Source organism: Athene cunicularia (assembly GCF_003259725.1).
Source record: "Athene cunicularia isolate RWA chromosome 9 unlocalized genomic scaffold, athCun1 chr9_part1, whole genome shotgun sequence".
NCBI lineage: Eukaryota > Metazoa > Chordata > Aves > Strigiformes > Strigidae > Athene > Athene cunicularia.
The window spans coordinates 14,475,500-14,493,989 of record NW_020799110.1 but is presented as its reverse complement, the minus strand read 5'-3'; the positions used below and the strand labels follow the sequence as shown (position 1 = coordinate 14,493,989).

At 36.6% G+C, this 18,490-nt stretch overlaps 1 protein-coding gene across 4 annotated transcripts in view; it reads left to right on the top strand.

Moving 5' to 3' along the window:
• Positions 1 to 17,868, top strand: part of ACAP2 (ArfGAP with coiled-coil, ankyrin repeat and PH domains 2) — a 48,560-nt gene extending 30,692 nt beyond the window's left edge. For 3 of the 4 annotated variants that reach the window (XM_026854614.1, XM_026854613.1, XM_026854612.1), the window contains 12 exons: positions 940 to 1,045; positions 1,450 to 1,658; positions 1,875 to 1,944; positions 3,291 to 3,385; positions 4,711 to 4,895; positions 5,234 to 5,338; positions 5,721 to 5,813; positions 7,095 to 7,282; positions 7,623 to 7,732; positions 8,743 to 8,853; positions 9,097 to 9,158; positions 13,984 to 17,868. In XM_026854614.1, the coding sequence (XP_026710415.1) occupies positions 940 to 1,045; positions 1,450 to 1,658; positions 1,875 to 1,944; positions 3,291 to 3,385; positions 4,711 to 4,895; positions 5,234 to 5,338; positions 5,721 to 5,813; positions 7,095 to 7,282; positions 7,623 to 7,732; positions 8,743 to 8,853; positions 9,097 to 9,158; positions 13,984 to 14,087 (1,438 nt within the window). In that variant the 3' untranslated portion in view covers positions 14,088 to 17,868. The remainder of the gene's footprint in view (positions 1 to 939; positions 1,046 to 1,449; positions 1,659 to 1,874; positions 1,945 to 3,290; positions 3,386 to 4,710; positions 4,896 to 5,233; positions 5,339 to 5,720; positions 5,814 to 7,094; positions 7,283 to 7,622; positions 7,733 to 8,742; positions 8,854 to 9,096; positions 9,159 to 13,983) is intronic. The other variant, XM_026854615.1, reaches the window with a different exon arrangement.
• The last annotated feature ends 622 nt before the right edge of the window (positions 17,869 to 18,490 follow it).

Genomic DNA, 18,490 nt, shown 5'->3' with positions numbered 1-18,490 from the left:
TGCATTCTTATGCTTTATGCATAAATGGCTTGTGGTTGTGGAGCTGTTGCGGCTTAGTAGTAGCTGATACTATCAAGCTGCTTAGTAACGTAGAAATTTTCTCCAAATTTGACTGGTATAATGAGAGAGAAATGTTTTAGTAAAGTTCTTGCCTCTAATGTTAAGTTACATTTCAGAATGCACTAAATTATTTTTCAGCTCTAGCAGTGCAGTGTATCGGTTGTATTTGGAAAAAATTGACAGTCCTGCTGCTGTAAGGGCAGGACATGAATTTCTTATGAATAATTTTGAGATGTGACCATATTTAAGTTATTGATATAAGGTCAACCTGCTTTTAGGTTTGGTTGTTATCTACACTCCCCTCTCCCACTTACATTTCTCCTTTTAATAGATTGAGGTCCTAATGTTTGCAGCCTATACTTTTTCAACCCGTAAGTGTTGGAATAGTTTTATATTTCATGACCAGTTTCCTTTGACTGTTGGTGTGAAGAAAAGTAGTTCATTTTTTGTCAGAAAGCTTTAAAACAATTTTCTCTTGATCTCAGTGAACGAAACTGTGATTCCAAGGACTGATACCTGTATTTTGTGCAATAAGTCATGGAGGTAAATTGCACATGAGGATTTAAGAATGAAAAATTCAGAATAAGAGAAGAAAGGGAATAGGAAGCTAATCTGTTATCTGGGTTATTTGGAGCATTGTGTGTGTATATATATATGTTTTAGCATAACCTGCAAATAGTTTTGAAATCAGGAGTTTGCAATTTATAAAGGTCAGCTACTTCACTATGTCAAAATAAATGGGTTTATTAGATGATGCCTAATAAACTATACTTGCAATGTTAGCAAGAATCTGAAGAGTTTGTATTTTATTGAACAATGTCTGATGTTGCCTGCTTGGTCAGTCTCTCTGAATCTAAGTACATGTGTGATTTGTCACAGAAGCTGCATGCTTCAGGCAGACTCAGAAAAGCTGCGGCAGGCGTGGATTAAGGCTGTTCAGACCAGTATTGCTACAGCATATAGAGAGAAAGGGGATGAATCTGAGGTGAGTTTAAAAAGCAACCGAACAACCACCCCTTTTTAGATTCTGAAAATTAAAATCAGAGAAAGCCTCTATTTATGAGAGAGAAGGAAAAGTGTCCATTGTTTGTCTTCCAGTGGAAATACAAAGAAATTCTGAAGGCTGTGACTTACATCTTTCACTCCATCTTACTAATACTGGCCTGTATGTTCTGATGAGGTTCGTGTGTAGTGTGATTAAAATTCATAGGATTACTCCTATGTTCAGTTCTATATTTCTTCTAATAAGTTAAACATTTTTAAAATTCTGGCTTATAATTCTAACTTCTGCAGAAGTTACCTTTCTAGGATTCTAGTGCACAGTTAGAACTTTTATTGCTTTAATTTAGTACATGTCTCATTTTTTGTTTGTTTGGGGTTGTTTTCCAGAAACAGGAAAAGAAATCATCCCCTTCTACTGGAAGCCTAGAATCTGGGAGTGAGACAAAAGAGAAGTTGTTAAAGGGAGAAAGTGCTCTACAGCGAGTTCAGTGTATTCCTGGTAATGCTGCCTGCTGTGACTGTGGTTTGGCAGATCCTCGCTGGGCCAGTATCAACCTGGGAATCACGCTGTGCATTGAGTGCTCTGGGATACACAGGTTGGGGAACTTTTCAGAACTGTATTTGATTAGTGCATTGACTTAATTAGGAAGGGTGGCGTTTGCCTCTTCAAATGTGTATTGAAGCAAGATTAGAGAGCCCTGTTTATAAACAGAATTAAGGTAACTGCTTTATTTGCATAAATTAATGGTAAAGCTGTCTGAGCTAAGACATAGCACGTAGTTACAGGTTAATATTTTTGTTACGCTGTTTAGGAGCTTGGGAGTCCACTTTTCAAAAGTAAGATCTTTAACGCTGGATTCATGGGAACCTGAACTTTTAAAGGTATGATAGTATTTTTGAAAGCAGTTTCTATTTGATACTTAACATTGTTGTTCTAAAGGCTCTGCATCAGAAAGTTCAATGCAGGAAACACTTGCATTTGTACCTAGTGCATGTCTTGTGCTTTTGCATAGAAAATGTTTAGTTTTTTGTTGTTTTTTTAATTCACACTTTCTTAAAATAAACGCAGTATCAGCAGTCATTCTTGTTACAAACTTGTGAGTCAGGAGAACTTATGATACCTTCAGGTCTGAAAATGCACTTTGAGTAGTTAAGTTTCATCTGATACTTTCAACATATAAAAAGGGAAATCTGTTTACAGACCAATAATATAGTGGGCTGAAAAACTTTGGAAGTGCTATATCAACCTAAAGCATGATCATACTTGAAAATTCAAATGCCAGCTCTTACAGTGAGATGTTTATTTCATATCCCTACTGGCTTATAGGAGAACATTCATGTAACTGCTCTTGTGTGCTATTTGTTTGCCAAAATTCTAACATAAAACATGGTTATAAAGATCATGTGACATTGAAATACCGAAAGAGGAACTTACATGTGGATGTATATGTGCAACTCGATAACCAATGCAAAGCATTTGTTTCTGGCTGTGATGTTCTGGTACTTAGGTATTGCTTCTCTATCCTGAACAATCAGAAGACAGTGTGGGTAGGAGTGTTTCTCTTGTGGCTTGACCTTAAATAATTTTAATATCAATGTGTTCATGCTGAGGAAACAAACAAATCCCTCAAAACTACACCCATTGTCCTGTTCACAAAAATACCAGAGCTCAATATTCTACCTGGTATTAGAAGCAGGAAATCTGTTCATTGCATCAGTAAATTGGACTTTATGGCACGAATTCTCCTTAAAGTACTATCTGCAGACTGTTTTTGTCTTTGATCTCGTTGTCTGTAGACATAACAGATTATAGTTTAGCAAAAATGTCTGTTGGACAAGATGGAATAGAATTGACTGAATTGTTTCTTGCTGATGGGATAAGAATAGCTACTGGCAAAGCTGGTGGGAAAAAGTACCTTTGGTCAAGGCCTGCAGATGTCATTCCGATTGCACAAAAAAGATTCTTGAATGACAGATGGTCTTTTCTGCAGTCCTTTTTCAGAAGGGAATGCCAATTTAAGAGTGATTATATTTTTTGCTATCTTACTCAGAATTTGGTCTCTCAACCTTGTTTCTTTACCATGACATAAACCTATGCTTATTTCTGTAAGTGTACTTTTACCAGTGAAAATACTGAGTTGTAAAAATAGGCTTGAGTGAGGTTAAAAACAACTAAATAGGTAGATACAGCCTTTTACAACTGTATCTTAATTTATTTTGCTTCATAGCTTATGTGTGAATTGGGAAATGATGTTATAAATAGAATATATGAAGCGAAGTTGGAAAAAGTGGGAGTAAAGAAGCCGCAACTTGGAAGTCAAAGGTAGTAATTTACTAGAAGTGCCTCTTCCTTTTCTTGTTGCTTCCTTCAGCCTCAGCTTTAAAAGATGCTGGCAGTTAACTGTGTAACACTCCTTCGATTTACTCTTTGTTGCCCCTTATCACCAGCATGTTTTGCTCTTCCCCTTTTCTCACTCTCTATCTCTATTGGGTATTCCTTCTGTTGGTCCCTTTTGGCTTCTCCTCTTTGTTCTTTTTCTGATGTCACTCCCTCCTTGTGATGACAACTCTATAGCATCCTGTTCTCTCTCATCAATGTGGGCATGCTGATTTTGTTTCCTATCTCCTTTGTACCATCTCAACCAGCTGTGTGTAGTCTAAGTGCTTCTGGAAGGAGCCCTTGGCTGTGCCTTTTGTTTGCAGTGACTTTGTTCTTGAGTTTGACTTTTGTTCCCTGATCCCCAGAATGTGCTGCTCTTTCTGCCTACGTTGTACATGAGCTCTGCTGCTTTACAGCAACCTTCTAGTGATTGTGCTGCTGTCTTCCATTTCTCTGATGTTAATTGTGTTTGAAAATAGTTTCCTAATGACTTGTTCTGCTGTATAAAATGTCTTTAAAACCTTGGGTTTTACCAGCCTTCCAGTTCTGTGCTGCTTGCTGTCAGGCAGTTGTATGGTACAGAAACAGTGTTTTATAATGTTGGCAATTTGGAGACAACAGTGATAATATAAATAATGTAGAGGATTTGCTAGGTATTCCTTCAAGTGGTAACTCCTTTTCAGCAGTTTCAACAGTAATACTTTTATAGCCCCTTCCATCAGTTTGTCACAACTGGTGTGTGTGTTTTAAGATGATAACCTCAGGTTACAAGAAAAAAATATTTCAGTATGCATAATGGAACTGATGGCTGTGCCTACCTGAGGCTTATTATTGTTACTGTTCTCTTGTGCAATCTTGATGTTCCTTTAACAAATGTTGCAATTTGTATTCACCTAAGAAACTAATTATATGCCCTATTAATTGGTTAACAACAATGTAAAATATGTATAAAGGATTAATACCAAGAAGTAACATACAGTGACTAATGCTTATTTCTTCCACTTTTTAAAGTCTCTGCCTGAAAGAAAATAATCATATGTGAACTTAACAAAATTACTTTTAAGCCTTAGGCAAAATCTAATAAAGAATCCAGAAGGAGTCAAGACAGTGTGCTTTTCATATTTCTGGAAGTGTGCTGTAGGCGTGTCTTACGTGCAGTGCCAAACTACAGCTTTGGTTACTGGCTTTACTATGAAGTAGATGTTCTTTTAGTACATGAAAATACTAAAATATTAACTTACTAACACCAGGGATTTTGTATATGACAGGCAGGAGAAGGAGGCATACATCAGAGCAAAATATGTGGAAAGAAAGTTTGTAGAGAAGCAGTACGCATCAGTATCTCTGCTTGAATCTGGAACAAAATTTTTGCCTCAAAGTCAGGAAGAGAAAAGGCACAGTGTCCCTGAAAAATCCCTTTTGGCAGGGGAACAAGATGTGGCATCCCAAAAAGGTATTTACACACTTCTTTCCTTATCTATATTACATCTGTTCCTTTTAAAGCAACATAATTTTGTATTAATTGATTTCCTGCCTCATTCAGAGAAATTGGAACTTATCTTTTAATGGGTCATAGCCTAGTTCAGAATTATAGAGGAGAAAAGACTTGCTCAGGAATGTGCATTTTTAGGTGGGGAAGGATTTGGAGTGGGGATGCTTATCATTCAGAAACATATTAACCACCCTCTTTCCTCCGTATTTTCATCCTTCTTAATTTTTCCAATAACGTTCTTTCCTGCCCTATCCCTTCCTTACTGCCTGCTTTGTGCTTTGCTAACTTGCATGTCCCAGCGGTTGCTGTAAGTAGCGACGAGGCGAGGCGGGAGTCTCTGTTCTGTCCTGATGAACTAGATTCACTCTTCTCCTACTTTGATACCTCTTCAAAACTACGTAGTAGTAAGTACTACAGCTACGGCGTGTTGAGTATTTGCACTAGTGATCCATTGTGTCTTGTGGCCATCTCCCTGCCTTTAATCTATTGTCTCCAGGCTACTGCATTGCTTAGTGTTTTCATGAAATAATTTAAGCTTTTTTACTTATCCTGATCTTTTCCTTTCTAATAATTTTTGACATTTATTATTATTATAAATGTTATGGTTGTGATATGTGACTACATATTATTTTATGGATGCATTAAGAATTTTGAATAATTACTTGTAACTTTTTTTTAAATTACATATTCAGGACCAAGTATAAGAGCTTGCTTTATTATCATGGTATCTGTGAAGAGTGGGTAACTTACAGTCTGCATAGTAATTAGTGTTTCTCTTCAAAACAGTACGAAGCAGTGACAGTGGGATCCAGCAGAGTGCTGGTGACAGCAGAGAACACCTTGCCTCTACTATATCAGCTAACAGTTTGTATGAACCGGGTGCGTTAGGCTTTGCACTTTAAGATGAAAAATGAACTATTTCTAGGTAGCATGTTCTTGTAGAAGAGATTGTTGATACAATTCATGTCTCTTCTATCCTTGTGGGCTGAAACATTTTTAACAAGGGTAATAATTGCTCGAGTGACCTTTCTCTCCAGGTTTGGTAGCAACAATGATGCTGAACCTGTCTAAACGGGTTCCGAAAACTATGTTTTTTCCAGTCAGATGATACTGAGCCAGAACTTTGTTGTTTTGCAGCTAGAGCAATGCTGCATTTTGATACAGACAAATCTCCACAGAAATATATAATCCTTTTTTAAATAGTTAAATCCTTGGGGATAGATTTCCTGTGAAGTCCTAGATAATAGGCTTTTATGTGTTATTTGGGCATTCTTTCTTACTTTTTCTGTTTTCTACTTACATGGAGTTGACCATGTCTTTAAACATTGCCCCTTCTTTACTCAAAGTTATAAATTGCTTGATGAAATTATCTGCTATCTAATATTAGCATCCTGGTCTGACAAATGTATTGAGTATAGCTTGTCAAAACATCAAAAACATTTATTTATAAAGAAAACTTAATTCTTCTACATCAAAGCAATCTTCTGAGTTATATTTTAAATCCAGTAGGCCACAGCTGTGATTTGTAGGAAGCAGCATGTGGCTTGGATCCTTTCTTTGTCTGCATTGTAGAAACACTTATGGTGCTGTAACTTATGAAAGTTTATATACAACAATGTCTTTATTTCCCAAACTTCACTCTGTATAACTCTTTTTGAGATGAAAAGAAAGATTATGATTTGGTTCAAAATATTATAGCCACATCAAGTAAGTGGTAAATGACAATGGTATCTTTTAATAAGAGTTAGGTCAAAACAGTATTAGCCTCATATTCAGGTGTATCAAGCTGTTGCAGATAAAGATATATTTGTATGACTACATCTCTGCAGGAAACCGGTTTTATTAATAACTTGCAGTATGGGATAAAATACACTGCTAACCTAGAATAACTTCTTACAAATGGCATGAAATATGTAGGTTGAAGGATATTCACAGGGGCCAGTAATGGGGAGAGAATGTTTTCTGGGCAGTAATAATTCCATGAAGTGGCCATGCCTGAATGCTGGAACAAGCGAAAGGCATCTGTGATTTCTGACAGAATGGAACAACAATGCACAGCATTCTGCAAAACCTGCACTACAAAATGACACTTTTAATCAGAATTCTGAGAGCTACCTTATAAAAATGGGCATGAGATAAGGATTTTTTTTTTCTTTTCAGAAGGAGACAAGCAAGAGTTTTCTGTGTTCTGTGACTCCAAACAGCCTAGTCCAGGATTGCAGCTGTATCGAGCTGCCTTTGAGAAGAATCTTCCTGATATGGCAGAAGCATTGGCCCATGGAGCTGAAGTAAACTGGGTCAACGTAGAAGAAAACAGAGCAACACCGCTCATTCAGGCAGTGCGAGGGGTATGTGATATACAGCACCGACTGATGGGGGAGGAGGGGAAGGAGAATAGTAGGAATATTTTTGTGTCACTGTTCCTTTTGAACTGCTTGCTTCACTAATGAATGATAATGTGATGCTGAAGTTGTCTTTACAGTATTCTCTCAAAGTTGTTTCTGAACCGTTTTTTTTCCTGTCAGTGCTTTGTTTGGAATTATATAACCTTGTAGTGTTTAAATTTGATATGGAAGCAAACCCCTTTTGTTTCCTTTGCTACATGACTCAGCAGTGAGAAGGCAGAACAGATTTGGCTCTTAGTCTAGAGATCTGGTGCTGAATTGTTTCTTTCCTTTTATTCCATAGGGTTCATTGGTTACTTGTGAATTTTTGCTGCAGAACGGGGCCAATGTGAACATCAGGGACATGAAGGGAAGAGGACCCCTGCACCATGCCACGGTTCTAGGGCACACTGGGTAACTCACTGCTCCTGAATTTGTAAATGGCTATCCTCTACTATAGTTGTTAATGTGAAGCTTCGTTTCCCTAAATATTCTGGCATTTTAATATATTTCAGGTGATCTAGGTTTTTCTTAAACTTCTGTGGTGAGAGAGGAAGTAACATTTTGAATTAGTAGTCTCGTCCACTAGCAAAACACACACCTATAAACACACTTTGGTCCATTTTGTAAAAACATGTATTTAATAATGCTTTCAAATAGCATGAACTTTTGGTGAAGACTCATGAGATTTTTCTTGGTTTCTTAACAAATATGATGCAAACAGGAGAAGTAGTGATGTGTGAGGGCCGAGGCTTTTTCTGACTCGTCCCACCTGTGTGTTGCACTGAGAGTGTATCTCATCTCAAAACGTCCTGCATTACATCTTGAGTTTTGGAATCATGGCTATTAACTTAAAAGCGGTACCAGCTCAAGTTAAATGAGGACGTAAGAATCTTATTGGTGGTGCCAAAACTCTTTGTATGCATGAATTCTAAATAGAGTGCAGTAGCTTAGGAGAGTTTGACATAAACGTAGTCTGTATGCTTATAAAGGTGAAGAACTATAATAGCAGAGAGAAATGAGATCTGTTTCTATTGGGTAAATCAGGCACCTGTGAACTATATTCTTTCCTGTATTGATTTATCCTGCTCAGTGATTCTTGTCTGTCATGGTAAAAGGGATGAGGGTTTTTGGTTCTACAACCTAAGATGATAGAGGAGGGTGGAGCCTCACTTCTAAAGGGTTCAGCTCCTTGCTGCACTAGTATGATTTGAGTTAGGCTATCTTTCTAATGTGTATTAAATAACGAAAGATTTAGTTCACTACTGTGGTAAGGTCCTAGGTGTTCTAGATGAACAGCACTGGTTTGATATGTTCAAGAGACTTTTGGCAATTTAAGCCAAATACATTGCATCCAGCTTGAATTTCTTTGCTTTTTTCCTTTATTGTTGTGAAAATTATTCTTAAATGCTTTTTCTAAACAGACAAGTGTGTTTATTCCTAAAACGAGGAGCAAACCAGCATGCCACTGATGAAGATGGGAAAGATCCATTGAGTATAGCAGTAGAAGCTGCAAATGCAGATATTGTAACATTGTAAGTTGTACGTTCTGTTTTTTGACTAGGTAACTAGGTTTTCCTATTCTCTTTCAAGTTAAAAATATAAGAAATGTCAAAATTCCTTTACATAAAACCAGGGAGAGATGAAGAAAAATCAGAGTCCACTATCCACAGATGACCTCACTGGTATGAAGTTCAGGAGTACATTGTAGGTCTTTAATTGCAATCTTTTTTAGTACTTTAAAGATGACATTGTTCTTTTTGTTTCCTAAATCATAGGTTGCGTTTAGCAAGGATGAATGAAGAAATGCGTGAATCGGAAGGCCTCTATGGACAGCCAGGTCAATACTCTACTAATAACCATACTGAAATGCAGTATAAGAAGTGTATTCAGGAATTTATCAGTTTACAATTAGATTCTTAGGATCTGAGGGAAATTTAACATAGCTTCATACAATAATGTTTTTTATAAACAATTGGCACATGTTAGAGTTTCATTGAAATTCACTGGTATGACTTTGTTAGAGTATTTAGGGGACCTAAAAGGAGAGTGTTTAAAGTGCATTATTATAGTAGTGTATGTTACTACAGCCATTACCAACCTGTTTTGCTGGTAGTTGTCCACAGTTTTCTCCTGTTGATGTTCCACTGAAATTCATGTAATGTTAGGATGTACCTGACATTGATAGCAGCCTTCTAAGCCAGGTTGCTCAGAGACAGTTGAGGAGTTCATCTTTATTACAGGATACCATTCTCCTTCCTGTGGAATGGTCCTCTTTTTTTCTTTTTTAAGAAAAAAATGCTTGCACACCAATGTAAAAATGTACATCAAATATTTCAAAATAACTCCAGACAGAAATAGGAAAGTATTATTTCCTTAAATTTTATTTTTTAAATTTATTTAAGATACACATAAGAAATGAAAGTCATTTTTAAGTATGTATTTTTGTATGCTTAGTATCTTACCATTTGATTTAAAAAAAAAAAAAAAGAATTGGCAGACATTTGAGCCAACTGGTACAAGAAAGTAACAAATTATATTTAATGAATATGTGCAACTTTATTCTCAGGCACTCAGTCCCAATTTACACTATGTTCTGATGTGATATTTATGCAAGCCATTTCTTCTATTATGGTATGCTTTCATAGGAACCTAATGTAATCTCATGCAAATATCAATAATGAAGGCACACTTGATTGTCAAGTTAGACAGCTAAAAACATGCTGCTATACCTGGCAGCAGTGAAAGGCAAACCTTATTTTTAAGGTTGAGTGCTGAGTACTCTTGCTCGCTCCTATATAACGCACTTACCTATTTCCACTGATTCATAAGGATCGTGTGTGCTTATGTCTTTTACATGACTGGAGCTGGAGTATACTCAAGGGGCAACATTAGGTTTTACGTCAATATCCCAGATGAACTCTATTAAATAAATCCAACTTATTCATTTTCTCCTTAAGAATAGATGTTTTTCAAATTTATTTTAAGTAGATCTTCTAGGAAATTCAAATTAAAGGTACTCAGACATTCAAATGCTTTCTTTGGCAGAGCAACTGATAATCTAAAGGTATATACTTAATTATGAGCTTAAATGAGGAAGAATTCCCCATTCAGAAAATGCAGCAGGCCATGTATATGAAGTCTATTGCCAGTTGGCCATATTGAATGTAAAGCTGTATTCTGATATAGTACTTTGTTGACAGGCTGAAGGTAACAGGTAAAAATATTTTTGTATTTTTGAGGCTCCTCTTTTTTTTTTTTTTTATTTTAAGAGGTAAAAATAATAACTATCAGTTTCAACTAGTAAAACGCCTTTGTTTTAAGGGAGGTAGGTATTTTGATTCAAAAGCTCTGCGTTAAATCATAAATGAATATTTTTAGATCTCTTCGACCTGTCACAAATCCAAAATTATTATAAATCAGAAAATATGTTTCTATAGTTTGTACAAAATGCCTCGGTTACTAAACATCACAAATGTTTAGTGAAATGTTTCATTCATAACAAATACAGGCCCTGCTGACACGAAAATATCAATGTGTTTAAACTGAAGATGGGGGAGACTGTTTTCCCTGACACCTTGTTTAAAATATATTTTTTTTAGACATATTCTTCAATTGGGTAGGTGAAATAAAAAGCTGTCTAAGTCTTTCATTGAAAATATCTTGACCTTTTTTATCAATTTGTATCACAGTAGAATCTAGAGACTTCACTTGATACAATCTGATCCAGATATTTTACAGATATTTCTGATCCTTGTAAACAGGCGAGATTGACGATGGAAAGTAGAGCTGCCACAATAGATAAATCTTGCCCAAAATCAAGGGGAGGGTATCCTTAGAATAATTTTTGAAATTCAGGCTGTGAGCTGTAGCAGAGTGTTCCAGCCAGCAGACCTTCTTGTACCTTTGGATAGCATAGCTCTGCTCTCCTTGATTCTTTACTTGCTGAAGTCTCTCTTAAAAGTTGAAGTAAATATTTGGAGTGTTTTAAATGTTAGTGTCTGCTAGAAGGTTTATGTAAATGTGTAAGTGTAAGCACAAAACCTGTCTCTTTTGCAAGGTATGATACCTTTACATGGTCACAGAGGAAGCAGGTCTCTTTCGCTGCATATACATGTTAAATTATCTGCGCTGCCCTTATTTTAGAACTCCTCTGTTCCAAAATTATTACTCTGGAAGAAAATAAGGGTTTTCAAGACAATTGTGTGTTTACTTTGGGAGCTATGTGAGGGTAAATATCAATGTATGAGTTTGCTGTCATCAGAGTGAAGCCAGCTGCTTGTTTCTCTGCTCTAGTAATGCAGTTGATAAACAATTACTAATGTAGCTAATGGCATCAGTGTTTGTAATTTAAATATACCCAGATGGTTTGAGCTACTAAGAGAATGTATATGTTGCTTTGCAAGGTACAGTTGGTCTTCCAAAATATTCTTAGATTGGGAACTAGCTGAAACTCGCTTGTTCCACAAAAAAGTTCATTTCTGATGGTAGAAGCCATATGCGCCATTGTACTGTTTCTTGTATAAACTCGAGTGCTCATCTTCTGGTGCTACAGTATGTCTGCTAACTACTTGATATTAGTATTGCTACTTATTCTTCCTATCTCTTCTTGAATGTATGATGTGTGCCTTTTGAGTTACTCTGGTGTTAAATGGTAAAGCAGTGTTATAGTATTTTTGTACATAAAATCTGCACTTTAGGGAAAACATTGCTTGGAAAGGAAATTTCCAGAATTCAATTTTAAAGTAGTATTTTAAAATAATTAAGGTTTACAGTATTAGGTATTTTAATGCAGCATACAAACTAAAGGGGCACTTTATTTTAGTCTATTTTTGTATGTAATATTTTTGTTATGTAATAGAGCCAGAAACAGAGCCGCAATGCATCTTGCAAAAGTAGCTTTTTGTTTTTTCTTTCAAGTTAATTTGAAAGAACCAAATATGGCAACTTGAACTACAGTATTAGTTCACCAGTGGAACCCAGTTCTGTGTTAAAAACACAATTGCTTTTATTATACAGGCTTGATTTCGATTTGTGCTCTTCATAGCTGTTCTTTTGGTGAATATTACAATTCCCTTTATGCTGTGCTTATCTCCCAGTACAAGCAGTTATCAGGAACTGTCACAATAAAATGTGTTCTGTGCCTACTTCATCTCTAGAACATGCTTGAAACTAAACCTGAAAATCAAATGGGAATTTCACTAGAACTGACTTTTCCTAGGAGAGCAGTATTGAATGTATTTATCTTTTAAAGTCTGGGAAGAATTGTGTCACTACGTTTTCATATAAACCCACACACCATGCATGTTAAAGATTTCTGGAAGGTCAGTTAACACTTCTGAAAGTAATTTCAAATGAATGGCATCTCATCTCCAAAAGAATAATAGTTTTGATATTGGAAATGTGCATTAAAAGGTGGGAAAACAAAACAGTGTAACTTTTCACTGTAGTGCAAACTTTTAAAGACAAAATATCCTTTTAAAAACAGCTCATTGGGGGGGGTGAAAAAAAAAAAAGTAGTGGAATAATACTTTTCTTCCACAACCATATTGGGCAAAAAAAATAATCTTCATGTTCAACATACATGATAGAGATTTTTGATTGATTTGTTTGTCATGTCACACAATCAGGGTGTCACCAAGGAACAGTAGTGCTGGGACCTTGTGTCCTGTGAGGTCATCTGTGTTGGAAAGACAGTGAAATTTGGACGGCTGCTTAGTTCCTGACCAGACCAAACATTTTATACGCTTAGTTCCCTTTGAAGGCAATAGGGTATGGTTAATATTTTAAAATGAAACCTGAACTTAAGGCTCAAAATGCTGCAGCAGATGAAAGAATGTGAAAATGTCCATTTTAGCGGCAAAAGAATGACTTGGCAATGGGTCAAGAAGTAATCATTTCTGAATGTGTTTTCCTGTGTAGACAGGGAGGGGGAGGGAGATGGGCCTGGTGGAAATTGCTACCATCCCTCCTTTTGGAATGTGTTCTAGTAGTCAGGTTGTATTGAAGCACAAAGAGTGAAGATTAAGAAACCAAATAAAATATGCTTAAGGAAAGTATCATCACTCTTATAGATAAAACTAAAAGATGTAATGAATATTTAGTAATGCATGTAGAAATTTATATTTGCTGAAGTAATAGACCAAAAGGATTTATGAACAATAATTCTCTACTTAGGATTGCTTTTTTTTTTATTATTGCTTGCTGATTGTTTCTTTCATGTTTCTGTCTGGCTATAAGACTTCTGACCTCTGTTTCCAAGTGAATCTTATGCCATAATTCTACTTTCCTGAAGAGAATCCTGGTTAGCAGTTCCTTGCAAAAACAAGGATTTTATTCTTTAATAGCTAATAAACATTTTTATTTTTATGTTGCTTTAAAATGCTTTCATTTTTCCTTTCTAACTCTGAACTTTCCTCTGTGTGGCTGCCTGTGAGGTACTATTCCAGGTATAGTTTGGCTTTGTTTAATTTGCTTCTACAGAACATGCATGCAAGTAAACAGTACCAGAGAGTTCACATCAGCATCATTCCATCTATAAGCGATCTTTATATATGAATAAATGTTATACAGTAATTGGTAGCACAGTAGGATGTTTGTGCAATGGTGGGTGATGTTAACTATCACAGATGTTTAAAACTCTTTCCGTTTTCTTTTCTACCTAGGAGATGAACTTTATCAGGACATTTTTCGTGACTTTTCTCAAATGGCATCAAATAATCCAGAGAAGCTAAACCGTTTCCAGCAGTCAGATTCCCAGAAGTCTTAAGTGTCAAGAAGGAAAAGAACCTGATCCTTGTGCAAGTGTTTTTTTACTTTAACAGAATGAATTATACGCATTTTGTTAGATACTTTGGATAAAATGACCACTCTAATGTAGCTTTAGATTGTGGCAGCTGGGGAAATGTCTGAGTTGTTTTATGTTCCACAGTACACATACCTCAGCAGCTGAAGAAAATGTTTAAAAAAAGGAATACCTGCTAGCTCAGTATAAAAATAGTACCTCTTAGCAAGTACAATGTCTGTGGTTTGTACATAAGTTATCAGAGTGTAGCTGTATGCCTTGCAGACTCCTGATGGCAGGATGATCAGACGAGCTTTGCTATTTAGTATCACCTACTGCCATCTGTCTCCCTATTGCCATAAAGAATGTGCCTCTATCAAAAAGGTCTGGGTTGCATTTTCTGGGACTGTTTGGAAGGGAAATCAGGTAATGATTTAGTGAGTTGCCCTTCTATTTGTGGGCCTGTAATTTAACAGATTCTCTTGCTCCTATGCGAGCTCTGGGTAGAGATAGGCTCTTAATAACAAAACATGGTAACTCCTGCTCTTTTGAAAGCTCTTTCACAGTGGAAGCTTTAACACCAGGCTGGCCTTTATGCTTGTGACTGCGGGTCAGTCACAATAGGTGTATATCCTGGAGGACCAAACTTCTAAGAGCAGTCTATTTTCCTTTTTTGTTCTCTTAAATTAAACGTTCTGTGCAGCAAGTATACTTTAAAATGAGCTCGTGGAACCTTTCATGAAAAATAAACTTAATCCTTCTGGACATGATGTGGGATTTGTTTGTAGTATTTTGACATCAAAACTTGAAATTTGAGACAGGAAAGTAAATATCGAGCCAATGGAGTTTGTGTAGAACAGTCATATGAAGGCTGTTCGTTACCTTTTCTTTTTGCTGGTCTCATGACTAGCCCTAAACTGACTATATAAAAATCTCATACATAATGTAGCCACCCTAAATTGAGGGCAGTCAGTCCTTTATATCAGGAAGCAGTATCCTTTATATAATCTGCAAAGATGTGGATGTATGCGCGTTGTCTAAACTAAGGTGTGCACAAGAAAACCTAGGAATTTCACTGCACATTTTTGATAAATAATGAATGAGTGTAGTCTCCAGCTGTATTCTGAGGGTAGCAACACAATTTGCTTTATTCTGTAGTGCTCTTCACTCTGGTGATGTGCATGCATAAATGGTGTCTGTGGATATATGCTTCTGTGTCAAGTTATTAAATACCTAGATAGTGATCACCTGAAACTCCAAACCAGCAGATGCAATTTATGCTTTATTTGTCTGCCCTATGGACAAGGAGAATTTTTAGGTAACATAGTATCAGTGTGAGGCTTTTAATAATCCTAATAGCCATGGCATTATGCTAATCTGCTGTTTAAATGTATTTAGAAAATTAATTGGCTTTTCTCCAAGGTGACTAAGATGAGCAAAATTGGATTAAAAAAATTCTGAACCACAGTAAAATTAAACTTTCTGGCACATGAAATTTTAACAAAGTATTTCAAATATTTATAATTTGTCATCAAATGTATAATTTTGCATAAAATGTGGATGATTATTGCTGCAAAGTTAATAGCATTTTAGAATCATCCAACAGATTCTTTTTCCAATCAGAAGAATTTCACAAAACAGTTCTTGTTTCATGTGTGGTCTAATTATGCTAGGAAAAGCAGATTCTGCCCATTTAAGGAGTGCATTTAGTCTGGATAATGAGAAATTTAGGAGTATCAGTTGTAAGCAGTATACTTCCATTAAGTTGTTTTCTAAATAGCTGTCTGTGAAATGATAATATACTTCCTAATCTGCAGTATTTAACAGCAGTGGATGTTTCAGTAGATCTTAGAGAAAGTAAAATTCCCAGTGTACAGGTGGGATAATGTAAGATATAACTATGTATAGTATACAATTTAGACATAGGTTTTTATAAAAATTTGTGGTTTGCATCCCACATGACAGGCAGTATATAGTGTGATTGTCTGTAATATAAAGCTACATAAAGCTTAATGGCATAATCACTATCTCAGTCCATGCTGCTGGAAAAATGTCCGAGACACTTATTTCAAATCTCCGCTGGTATTTTTCTTCTTAGCCACAAAAATCTCTGTGACAAGTTTTGCAGGAGGATTTCCCATAGACAAAGTTTCTTACCTGAAGTTCTGCAGATCCACATGCTGCATTCCCGACTCTTTGCTGTCTGGCAAGCACTAATTGTTTATGCTAAAGGACTAACAACATACCTGATCCACAGGCTGTATTACTCTTGTCAGGAGCTCTGGGGTTTTAATGGTTCAGGGAGTTGGTATGTCACTTGTGATCCTGCAGCCCTGTTCCCTGGTCCTTTTAGGTACTCTAGGATGTCCAGTATAAACTACATTCAGTTAAACTTTTTTTTCAGGTCAGGTGCAATACACATGTTTGTATGATACTCATCGGCCAAAATGAATATGCCATTAAGTTACATGAAATGTATTGAGGGCTTAGTCCTACCAGACACTGGCAGGTGATCAGTGCTTCAGGGCCTCTGTAACTGGCAAGATTCAGCCCATGGTAATACAGTTATCGCTAGGCTCTGAGGATCTGGATTCCATATCAAGTTCTGACTCAAGTGCTAATCTTCTGCTCAGTAATATTAGGAAGCTTCCATTTTTATTACAATATGAATCTGAGTATAACTAGAATACTAGACAGTAAGGCTCCATTGTGGCTTAACATCTTCTACTCTGTACCAGATAGTGAAAACCTTCAATTTCAGTTCACGTTTCCTCTGTAGGTATGAAACATAGTAGATCTTAACCAGAGGTACAAAGCAGTAGACTCCTAACGCAGTTTAAAATAGCCCTTTGAAAGATTTTATTATCATTTTCCTAGCAAGAGTTAGATCGTGTGTCCAAAAGTCTCTTGGAAAGACAGGTGTCGAGGAGCTCAATATATGTTCTAATGCATCTTGATTTCAGAGGTGTAATTTAATTATGTTGCATGTTGATTAAAATGATGTCTGTGGTGTCTCCTTAGTGGTCTGTATTGTTTTGATTGTTCATAAGGCTTCATATTTTATGTTAATATCAGTACACTGCATGTAAACTTAAATTTCTGTATTATCATACTGAATTATGCTACTGAATTATATTAGACATGCTGGAATTTATTCCCATAAATTTGGGTGAAGGTGTTAGATGGTAGAAGTCTGTCTTTGCTTTCCCAAACAGCACACACTGCACTCTGAAGGCATGTTTCAGTTGTTCATTAGTACGTTGTGCACTCCAGCCTCCTGACCAATTAAGACCTAATCCAAGAAGTCACTGAAATAGGTGGCAGTCTTTCCACTGATCTCAGAAGCTTTGGATTGTACCTTTTGTGGCTTCTAATGTTAACGTGTTAAAGAATCCTGTAATAATCCTGTATTATTTTTCACTCTGTGGGGTTTTATATTTTACCTGTTTATATATTGAGCTGAAATAGTTTTAGAAAATGCAACCAGACCTTCCAACTGCTGTCAGCAAATCCCCATACAAGAGGATGTTTCTCCTGTTTTGCAGTATGATATCAGTACCCACATGTTGTCCAAGTTACTAGAATTCTCCTCAATAGAGCAAAAAACTTAGGAGCACTAAAAAAAAAAAAAGGTGAGAACTAGAATAAGCATAGGGTTGGCTGTGACATTTCCAGGACTTTGGTGCTTCTCTGCAGCCATTGTTTTAAAGTGTGGATGCTAACTCTGCTTTTTGATCATGAGAATCTCAAATGACACGGTAACTATGAAAAGACCATTTATTTGATAGAATTACAAATAAAGTGTAAGTACTAAGGACATAATGCTTTTACATTGTCAAAAGGACTGAGCTGGTTATTCTGATTTAATATACTGAAAGTATTTTGAGAGTCAGTTTTGCAGACTCCCACCTCTGCCCATTCACACAGATGGACACTCTTTTCTAAGTTTATGCTGTCTGTTCGGGCAGCCTGACAGCCCAAACATCTTGCTGCACTGTCTATACAAAAGCACATTTTTGAAACAGGAACAACTCCAGAAAGGGAACGCTGGGGAAAAGGACGAATGTACCACTTTGCTATGTCGCCTTTCAGATGCTTGCTTTATCTTTCTCCATACAGTCTTTTCTTGTTCCTCTTGCACTGGAAGGAGATGAGAGGGGAGAAAAGAAATCCCCCTCCCTTTTCTGTTAGGCCCCTAGCTTTTCCACCTTTTGATCGTTTCCTCAAGCAGCGAGGTTACTCTGTCTGAAACAACGAACTTTTATTTCTGTATCCCCCTGTCCCGGGTGCGTTTTAAGCACTCCAGCGCAGTCCTGTGCCCTCCTCCCCGCGGCCCTCCAGCCGGCCCCGCTCCGCCTCTGCCCCGGCCGCCGTTCGGGAGCGAGCGC